The sequence below is a fragment of the Urocitellus parryii genome, chromosome X (genome assembly GCF_045843805.1).
Source record: "Urocitellus parryii isolate mUroPar1 chromosome X, mUroPar1.hap1, whole genome shotgun sequence".
NCBI classification, from domain to species: Eukaryota; Metazoa; Chordata; class Mammalia; order Rodentia; family Sciuridae; genus Urocitellus; species Urocitellus parryii.
In genome coordinates, this window is record NC_135547.1 from 1,366,522 (window position 1) to 1,377,290 (window position 10,769).

Below are 10,769 nucleotides of genomic sequence, written 5' to 3' on the forward strand. Positions count from 1 at the left end.
CAGTGACAAGAGGTCCAATACAGTCTTTATTTTATTAGGAAGGAAACAAGAGAGCACCCCAGACTCCTGCCAGGCACTCCTGGTGGGAACATGACAGAAACCCAGTGATTGCATCCAGGCCACCTGGAGTGGACGTCCCTTCCTTCTCAGGCCACAGAAATAAACCCCAGTGTACTGCTTATTGTTAGCACATCACCAAAAATAATAATAATAATAATAACAGCCAAGCTAGAAGGTTAGTTAAGCAGTACTTCCAAATACCTCCACACTCAGGAAACCTCAAGCTCATGGCTGCTACTGGAAGCCCCATAAAGCTTGGGGAGAGAGCATTTGTTACACAAAAGCACTATAAACAGCAAGGGGGTAATGGTGAAAAGATAATAAATAAGGAGAAAGGGGACCCTAGAACTACTGTCCCCTCCCCTCACAATGACTGAGCCTGGGAAATTTGTCTAATATCTATGCAGAATATATACACCTTATTGGTAGAGATGGGGGGACAGCCCCAGGGAAGCCCCTCAGTGGGTAGAAGAGGGGAAGCCCTTCAGTCCAATGTGTCACAAGATGGGAAAGTGACAACCTGAACACCATCACACCCTCAACTTCCCACTAGCATGGGTCACACAATCTGAGTCAAAGAGATAGTGGGGCCCTTGTGGTCATCAAAGCGGTCCATGGTCTTGAGGCTGAGGATCATGTGCAGGCCATAGGTGAAGATGAAGAGCATGAAGAGGGAGGTGAGCAGCCCCATCCATATACCCGGGGAGAAGAAGCCGGCACAGTCACTGGCGTAGGAGAACTGCTCACCTGTCACATTGAAAGCCTGAATCTGGGGAAACACACAGATGTGAGTCAGAAGAGACCATGTGGCTCCACATAAATGGGAGGTCCAGAGTCAGGGACAGTCCATATTCCTGATAGGCAGCACAAGACAGGACTGAAGCCCCATAAAGCTTGGGGAGAGAGCACCTCCTCCTTATTCCATACCTGGAAGTCCTGAAGAGTCATCTGCCACAGGGAAGGCTGTGTGCGGGCTACAAGGAGACTGCCCTTCTTGCTAAGACTGCTGACATACTCGCAGTGAAAGGAGTAGATGCTAGGCCCTGTGATTTGGGAAGCATTGAAGTAGGTGACAGAGCCATTGCTGTGGATTTCGAGGCGATCCATGGTAAACCAGTGCCGGGCAGATACTGGGTAGAAGCGGTTAGCCAGAATGAACCTGGAGGAGGTGTTAGGGGTGTCAGGTAAGCAGGGGAGACTGAAATGACAGTAGCCCCCACCTATATCTTAACTATTTCAGGACTCACTTGTGTTTTATTTGTCTTTTTTTTTTTTTTTTTTTTTGCAGTGCTGGGGATTGAACCTAGGGCCCTGCACATGCTAGGCAAGCACTCTACCACTGAGCTACATCCATCCCACTTGAATGACTCACTTGAACGTCACTGTGGTACCAAAGAGCTGTTCATAGGTCAGCGAGAGCCTGCAAGGTGAGATAGAGATGTGCTATCAGTCTCCAGGAGGGCCTTGGGTGGCTTAGAGGAGCAAGCTTCTCAGTCTGCTCCTGCCTAAGCTGCCCCAGTTCCTCATAGTCACCTGAAGATGCAGTGTTCCCACTTGATAGATAGGGAAACTAAGGCTCCAGTCGTAACCAAGTTAAGAACAGAGCGAGAAGCTAGAAGCCAACACCCAGGTGCTGTGCCTCTAGCTTAGGGCTCCTTTCTCTGGTCCCCCTGAGTCTACTTCCCCTCCTTTTAGCTCCCTGTTAGAGTCACTGAATTGCCTAGTTTGGGCTTTGGGGTAAGGGGAAATGGGAGGGTATGGGGGTCCTAGAATTGATTGTTGTAACTGGTCTGGTATCTAACCACACACAGGCCTAAGGTTTCCTTCAAGGGGAAAGCACCAGGTTCCCAGGTCCCAACCAAAGCCTAGGGAGCACAGGGAGGCAAAACTGTGAGCACCTCCCCCTCCAGTAGCTCCACCCTGAGATACCACCTATCCCTGGTGAACAGAGCCCACCAAGACCACCCTCACCCACATACCTGTCCCTGGATCCCTGCCCCTGTCCCACAATGGCAGGAAGGCCATGTGTGGTGGCTCATTCCTCCCCAGCCTAGTGCCCTTACGTGGCAATGGAGTCATTCCAGGAGGAGCCAGTCAAGTTGAGCCCTTGCACCCCAAAGGTGAGGGAAGTCAGATCTTCCCACTGCTCCCTGTATGCCACAGAGAAGTTCTGGGCCCAGAACAGGATCCGAGGGGCAGTGTCATTATAACTCACAGGAGGATGGATCACAGCTGGTGCCACTTGTTCTTGGAGTAGCTGGCGACCTAGTCCCCCAGCCACCATGGCTACATCACGAGCCACCTGCAGAAACACCCAATAAGCCTTCTCTCAACAGCCCTGGGAGCAAGTCCTGACCCACTGTCCTGCTCTCCCATCTCTCCCTATTGGGCACCCTGTCCACCACCTAAAAGTCCTAGAAGTCTGAGAAGGCAGTTTTCTCCAGGAAGCTTTTCCATGGGCCCCTAGCCCTGATGATATTTTCCCTCCCTCAAACTTAGGATCTCGTGGACTATGTTCAAGAATGCAGCCCATAAGGCTCACAAAGAAAGATGGAAAGCTGCCCTAGATGGAGGAGGCAGAACTTGACTGCTCCTCCTAATTCTCCCAGAGCTGCCCCACCGGGGTAATCTTCCAACTGCTTCCATGAGCCCTGGGGCTTCTAGGAGGCCTTGCGTATACTTCACCTCTAGGCAGACTCCTAGCACATGCTCCACCTTTAGGCAGACTCACCACACTGCCTCTCCCCACATGCCTCAGAACCCTTGCTGGTAGTGCACTTACCCTGGAGGGGCGGACTGCTGTGAGAGCTGCTGTATAAGGGACATCTTCAGACTTGAGTGTGCTTAGCACCTGCCCAATGACTTCATCTGAGGGGAGAGCAGAGAATAAGGTCACCAGGCAGCCCACTTAAAGAAACGCTGCCTGGGGCTGGGGTTGTGGCTCAGTGGCAAAGCACTTGCCTAGCATGTGTGAGGCACTGGGTTAGATCCTCAGCACCACATAAAATAAATAAAAAATAAAGGTTCATGGATAACTAAAGAAATACATATATATATTCATATATATAATAAAAAAACACCGCCTACCATCTGCTTTAGAATCCTGTATCATGTGAAAGTCATGCTTTTAGTTTCCACTGAAGATCCCTAAAAACTGCTATTTGTCTTCGCACCCCTCTGCAAGCCTCCCCAGGGAAAACTGTGGCCTGTCAACAACTCCCTAATGCCAAGCCCAACCTAAGCAAAAGGAAAAATACATATAGAAAACTCTATATGCACTCAACTACCATTCCACGGGGAATGAAAAGCTTTAATTTATAGCAAAAAAAAAAAAAAAAGTCCTCCTAATTGTTTACTGCAGTGTGAAACTCTGGTATTCACACAGCCCGAGCACCAACTGGATCCACAGGCTCCTGCACAATAAGTCACAAGGCATTTGGACACTCTGCAAGGTGAGACTAGTTGCAAAGAGCTGTGACAGGAGAGCTGGCATTTCTCTGCTCAGCTCTCAGCTGCTCCCAGAAGCAGGGAGCCATCCTGGGGGTGAGAAAGGGCTGAAGAAAGATGTAGGCTAGCCTTCTGTGGCCCTTGCCTGAGGAGGGAGTGAAAACATGCATCCTCCCTGATCCCACTCACCGTTGCCTGTGAGGACTTCCCTGGGCGCCATCAGACCGGAGCTATGGACAAGACACAGCATGAGAGCTCCACAGGTAGCTCTGCCTGGCCTGCAGCCTGCTACCCTTCCCTCAGCTCCTCTAGCTTCTCCTCCCTCTTTACTAGCCACTCATCAAACCTGCACATTCCAGCCAGCACTCTGAAACCTGTGCAGGGACCAGGCTCACTTCAGCACCTCTGCCTGGAATCATGTTCCCCTTCCCCCACAGGCTTCACAGTCACCACCATGTCCTTAACATCTGCTCTATGAATAGGGCCTAGATAGGTGAGGAGATTCCCCACAAGCAGGTCCCCTGTCTGCCTCATCTCTGGAGGCCCAACAGACCTAGCACACTGTTGGATACTGACTCTTAAGTCAAACCTGGCAGAAGGTTCTTCCCATCTCTTCCTGGCAAAGAGGGAACCTTCTTCTGGAAGGGTTTTAAGGTGATATGTAGCAGGGGGAGTACTATCATCTTTGGCCAAATTGTGCCACCAAAGCCCAGAGCCTTGCCTTTCTCTGGGCCCCAAGGCTAGATGCTGGAGGCTAGGCTACCTGGGCCATACCTGGCTGTATAGGGCAGACGGATGAGCAGAAGTGCAGGGAGGCTGGCATTGAGCTTCAGCTCCCGAAGGGTAGCAAGGTCCACATGCAGGGGACTGGCCCCAAGCTTCTCCTGCAGGTAGGTGGTCAGAGTGCTGACTGCATACCAGTCAACAGCAGGAAGCACCAGCGAGGAGGGGGCCAGGTCCAGGGCATTCTGGGAGTTGGGAAGAGGTGGAAGGCTGAGTGAGCCAGAGACCAGTAGACCCAGGCTATCCCCCCAAACTTCCCTGGCAAGATAGAACCACAAAGGGGTCTCACTTTAGGTCAGAAAGAAAATGGCCCCCTTAGGCATGAAACTTAGACCCCAGGCCTTTCTACCCTCAAAGCCAACATCTCTTGTCCCAAAGCATACACTTCTCAACTTTTTTTCAGTGCTCTACAACTGAGATTTCATTTTATTTGGAGACAAGTCTCTCGAACTTGCCTAGGCTGGCCTTGAACTTATTATGATCCTCCTACCTCCGCCTCCCAAGTAGCTGGGATTATAGGCATGTGACACCACACCTGGTTAAGTACAGTTCTTATTGTGCTGGAAAGGAAGGCATAGGATGGCCTGTCCACATGACCCAGGGCTGGGAGAGGACTCTTACTTACCTCCAGGTTAGAAAAGGCGCTGTCCTGCTTGTTTCCAAATACACCGCCATATGCTGTGAAATCCTCAATGCTTAGCTAATAAGAAAGCAGAAGAACCATCTCAGGAGGTGGGCAACAAACAGGGGCCAGAGGACCTATGTATTCTCAGAGCCAGTAAAAATCTCATTTAGAGTCAGATTGGGCATAATAGACGACAAACTGTGGGTAGGTAGGGTGGGGGTGGGGTAGAAGGCTCACTCTTCCCTGTAACACTGTCAGGATAGGGTGACAAGACACAGAAGATATCGTCACAGGGTTGAGAGATCTGCAGGTGGCTGGCTTGTGGTAACCTCGGGAGTAGGAGTCAGCCAGCAAGAGGAACTGGAGAGGAAACAGGGAAGCTAGGGGAAGGGAGGGTTGCAAGCAAAACATTCACAGCATGGCTACCAAAACGGAAGTCAAAGTCAGAGCAAAGAATGGCCAGCTATATCCAGTCCAGACAGGATCTTCTTCAAGGAGGGTGAGAAGTACCCCACCACCACCATTTTTGGTGGGAGGGCAACATAGTATAGATCTTAGAACACATGTAGTGGAGGAAGCAGCAAAGTCTTTGGAGCTCTCAGGACCACAGCAACCCCAGTGCCTTCCCTTTCCCTCTACAATATATACATGGCCTTTAACTCCTGCCCTCTCCCCTACCCCCCAGTTTCTTCTGGCTTCTGTCAGGTCCAGAGATGATGTTAATCAGCTTCCTTAACCTCACTATGTTTAGTATACACACTTGCTCAGCTGTCCCACCTTTCAGGGAAGGAAATTCAACCATGTTTGGCTGCTTGTGCTGTCCAGTGGGCTTTCTTTCTTTCTTTCTTTTTTAATCTTTATTTTATTTATTTATTTATTTTTATGTGGTACTGAGGATTGAACCCAGGGCCTCACACATGCTAGGCGAATGCTCTACCACTGAACCACAATCCCAGCCCCAGTGGGCTTTCTTTAATCAAGAGATCACATCACTCCCTGTTCCAAGGCTTTGTCATATTGAGAACTATAACCAACCTTCCTCCTCATAGCCTAGACAGCCCTCCCTCATCTCCTGGCTACCTGGAAAACCATCTCCTAATCCTTTCTCTTACTCACAAGGCTCCAGCCACACTAAGCGCCTCCTTGAACTTACCAAGAGCACTCCTTACACATGGCCCTTGCATCTGCTGTTCCACTACCAGGGATGTCCTCCCAAAGCTAGAGAGCTCTCTCCCTCTTCAAGATATCACCTACTCAATGAGCAATTACCTGATCATCCTCATCTAAAAACAGTATCCTAAATCACTCTGTCCTCTTAGCCTCCTTCCTTTGCTAGACTATAGTACTGATGTCATATACCAACTTAATATTTACTGGTTGCCCCCACAAGAACATTGGCTTTCTGAAGAGCGGAGGCTTGGTTGATTCTGCTCACTACAATATTCCTAAAACTTAACAATACCTGATATATATGAAACATGTCATCTTTGGTAAATGAATGAATGTCCCAAGACTGGGGGTACCCCAAACATGTTTTATATAGATAAAGAATTACTTCTCACAGCCCTGATGTAGGTGGTGTTTTCATTTCAAATTTGCAGAAACTATCATTTACAGAGATTATTCATGTGCTCAAAGGCTGATAAGTGGTAGAACTAGGAGTCTATTTTTTTTAAATATTTATTTTTCAGTTGTACACAATACCTTTATTTTGTTTTTATGTGATGCTGAGGATTGAACCCAGGGACTTGCACATGCTAGGCAAGCACTCTACCGCTGAGCCACAACCCCAGCCCCCATTATTTTTTTATATTTATTTTTTAGTTGTAATGGGACACAATATCTTTTATTTATTTATTTTATTTATTTTTATGTGGTGCTAAGGATTGAACCCAGGGCTTCACATGTGCTAGGCAAGAACTCTACTGCTGAGCCACAACCCCAGCCCAGGAGTCCATTATTTATACCACCTCCCGGAAATACTACAGGCCAGCATGACCACTACCACCTGCTGACACAGCAATGGAGGAAGGCCAAAAAAGAATGAGCCAGAAATCCCACTAACAAGGAAGGGACAAGTAGAGGCTTTACAGCCTCCCAAACACCAATCATAGGTTTCCCTAGAATCCTCTCGCATACTACACATTTGCTTTGGGGACCGAGGCCTAGAAAGGAGGGAAAACAGCATGCTGATTATGAACACAAACTGGGGAATAGGTCTGACAGATTCAAGCTGGAACCAGTGTGCTGTCTAAATTGTGGAACTTGTACAAATAATTACACCTCTAAAAACCTTAGTTTCTTTAGCAAGATAACAACATCAGCTTAGTACAGCACATATGAAGCAATAAATATGTAATCATTTTTGGATTATTCCTATCTCTATTATAATCCCTACAGTTTGAGTTACAACTCTGCCAACCATTAGCTGTGTGACCTTGGGCAAGTCACTTATCCTCCTCCAGCCATCAGACTTCTCATGTGTAAATGGTTATGATAATTCAAACCACACTAGAGTAGGTCATAGAATGTCTAAAGTGCTTGGTCCTTGGTAGGTATCTGGTCTCTGACCCGTTGTTTCCTCCAATCTCTGACCATTTCCACTGAAGCTTTTCCTACAGGCCTTACCAAGAGTAGAACCACACCTCCTTACAGTTGGGACAAGGTCATGGAAGCTTCCCTTTAGTAATGGACTGTGGGGGCAAGCAACCTGCCCGCCTCCCAAATACCAGGACTGAGTAGACTGGGTGGGCGCACCTTGTCCTGTAGGAAGAGCAGCACATTCCGGGGGCCCAGTTCCAGGGCGGGGTCTAGGTAGGTAGAAAGCTGCATGTCGCTGGTGATGTGGCCCTCGTGCGTGTCGACCACAGGAGCCCACAAGTCCCTGACAAGGGGCAGAAGAGGTGCTGTCATGAGGGGGCGCATGGTTTGGATCTGAAGCCCATGGGCGCCCAGCTTGATGCGTGGGGCTCAGAGCTCTGATTCCCGCTGACTTGAAGCGAGCCCCAGAGCAAGGGACAGTCCCCCTCTTGGCCCCGCAGCCCCTCACGGAGGGCGTCCCAACCGCCGCGGCGCGCTGCGCAGCCCGCCCCAACCCGGCCCGGCCGCTCACCGGTCACTGGACCACAACACCAGCGGCACCTGCTGCTCCGCCACCACCGCCGCCGCCGCCGAAACCAGCAACAGCGGCAGCCATGGCATTTGCCAGAGCGCCGGGGCCCACCGCGACCCTGTCCGCACCCGAGCCACCAATCCCGCCGCCATCATAGCCTCAGCCTCCACTGTCAGAGACGCCACGGCCGCCGCAGATCAGGTGACCACGGCCCCCTCCCGAACCCCGCCCCACCCCACCATTGGTCCAGGAGAAGGCCTTCTCATCAGAGTCGCCCATGATTGGGCCAAGTGCATGGCACTCTCAACCACTCCTTTTCACTGGTTGGCTGTACGTGTCTTCAGGCACGCATGCTCTGCGTGAGGAAGGGGGCGGGGCCGAGCCCTACCTGCTCAGAACCGACCTATCCTGGCGGCGCGCTGTGCTGTTCGGTGCCGTTCGGTGCGGCCCCATAGGGTGGTTCCAGAGCGCTGCAAACTGAAACAAGTCGCCCTTCCCTGTTTTAGTCTTTTTGCTTAAAATTGCAAAAGTTTTTTTTTTTTTTTTTCCCTGCAGATAGACTTTCCCTGGTACAGGTGAAAGGAGAATGCAATCCCTTAGCGTGAGGAGAGATGAGGACCCGGGAAGGAATCGAGAACACCAGCACTTACAAAGGGCAGGGAGGAGGAGGGTCCAGAAAAGACCTAAGGAAGCAGCATCCGAAGACGAGGGGGAAACCAGATGGAAGCGTGGTTTCACGGACACCATGATTAACAATGTTACTTGTCAGTTACCACTAAATGGTAAGATAAGGACAGAAAACTGTTACTTGAACTTAGTCCCAATTGGCAACTTTGGGAGTGTGAGTCTGAGATTTGCTCTTAAGGAAGGAAAAAGAATGACAGGTAAAGTCAGGAAATGGAAGACAACCTCAAACGAATTGTGAGATTTTTTTTAATATTTATTTTTTTAGTTTTCAGCGGACACAAAATCTTTGTATGTGGTGCTGAGGATTGAACCTGGGCCGCACGCATGCCAGGCGAGCACACCGCTTAAGCCACATCCCCAGCCCCAATCCCCAGCCCCATGAATTGTGAAATTTTTTAAAAATCTTTTTCTGTGCCCGTTTTTTTGTTTCTCAGACTTGTGATTGTTGCAAACAAAATAATAAATACAACCAAATATTGAATTCTCCATACAGGTATTATCCTGATTAATTTAGGAGGAAGCGAACAGATGTCTTCAACTTACTTTGAAATGCACCAAAAATAAAATGGAAAGAGGGTAGATAGAGATAGGTATGTGATAAAACAAGGACGCTAACATGTTAATGGCGAAATCTAGGAGGTGGGCATACATGTGCTGGATTAAATTTGTGTCTACCTAGAATTTGAAAGTGCAACCTTATTTTGAAATAAGGTCTTTGCAGATGTAATCAAGTTACAATAAAGTCATATTGGAATAGGATGGGCCATAATGCAATGGCTGGTGTCCTTATAATAAGAGAGAAATTTGGACACAGATACACAAGGAAGAAGGCCAGATGACAATGAAGACAGACTGGAATGATGCAACCACATGTCAAGGAACATCAATGATTGTTGGCCTCAATAGGAGCTAAGAAAAAGGCCTGAAACAGATTCTTCCCTAGAACCTTCGGAGGGAGCTCAGTTCTACCAACACCTTGGACTTCTAGTCTCTGGAACTGTAAGAGAAGAAATTTATGCTGTTTTAAGCCTAGCACTTTGTACTAACTTGCTACAACAACCCTAGAAAATTAACACACTGTCTTTAACATTTTATATTAAAAATATAGTATGTCAGCCAGGATGTTAGGAAGTAGTATCTGTTGTATACAATGGTAAGAACAATTGATACAGCCTTTTCAACTTTTTTATTTTATTTTATTATTTATTTATTTTGGTACCAGGGATTTAACCCAGGGATGCTTAGCCACTGAGCCACATTCCCAGTCCTTTTTATATTTTATTTTGAGACAGGGTCTCACCAAGTTACTTATGCTTCACTAAGTTGCTGAGGCTGGTCTTGAACTTGTGATCCTTCTGCTTCAGCTTTCCGAGTCACTGGAATTACAGGCATACAAGCCTTTTTGATTTGACAGTATCTAGCAAATGATAAAATATGTCTGAGTTTTAACCAAGCAATTTCATTCTTAGGAATACATGCAACAGAAATATTCAGCTGAGCACAAGATACATATACAAAGATGTCTTGTACCCTGTAACTGCTGTTACCATACCTGTCTTTCAAACACCAGGATGTTTGTAACTTGAATCAGAAGGTTGCTGAAGAAAACCAACATCAGGGATGTGCTTCTCACTAGCAGAATTCAATCTCCATCCTGAGCCCTGAGTATGAGAGAACCAGGGGAGCCAGAGGCTTATCATTTTCCTGCCATGAAGTGCAGGAAGACATACCAGAAGCGGGTGGCAGTAGGTGCTAGGAGCCACCACCCCTTATACATAATGACTCTTGTCCCAGCCCTATTGTCTGAACACAGCCTCATATAGCTAACAGACTATTTATCACCTCCATCTGTCAGAGAAACTGGTTATAAGATTAGTCATGGTTATCATGTGTGGTTTGGACTGGAACAATGGCAATTGAGCTGGAGAGAGGAAGTGATCCTGATAGGACATTGTACAAAGTGACAATTGCCAATGGTGGCTCTTATGTCTCTCTGAGTTGGAAACTGGGATATTAAATCAATAGGGGACATGTTAAGTTTGGGGTGCTTGTGGG

General features: G+C 48.1%; 1 protein-coding gene across 1 annotated transcript; it reads right to left on the reverse strand.

Annotated features, from left to right (window-relative positions):
- Positions 1 to 13: 13 nt before the first annotated feature.
- Positions 14 to 8,223, reverse strand: Atp6ap1 (ATPase H+ transporting accessory protein 1). The gene is made up of 10 exons (XM_026381052.2): positions 8,028 to 8,223; positions 7,673 to 7,799; positions 4,916 to 4,990; positions 4,282 to 4,475; positions 3,697 to 3,737; positions 2,843 to 2,928; positions 2,124 to 2,362; positions 1,433 to 1,480; positions 988 to 1,219; positions 14 to 829 (listed from the first exon to the last, which is right to left on the reverse strand). Exons 1-10 carry the CDS (start codon positions 8,180 to 8,182, stop codon positions 620 to 622), a joined length of 1,407 nt encoding a protein of 468 aa, XP_026236837.1. The 5' UTR covers positions 8,183 to 8,223; the 3' UTR covers positions 14 to 619.
- Positions 8,224 to 10,769: the final 2,546 nt, after the last annotated feature.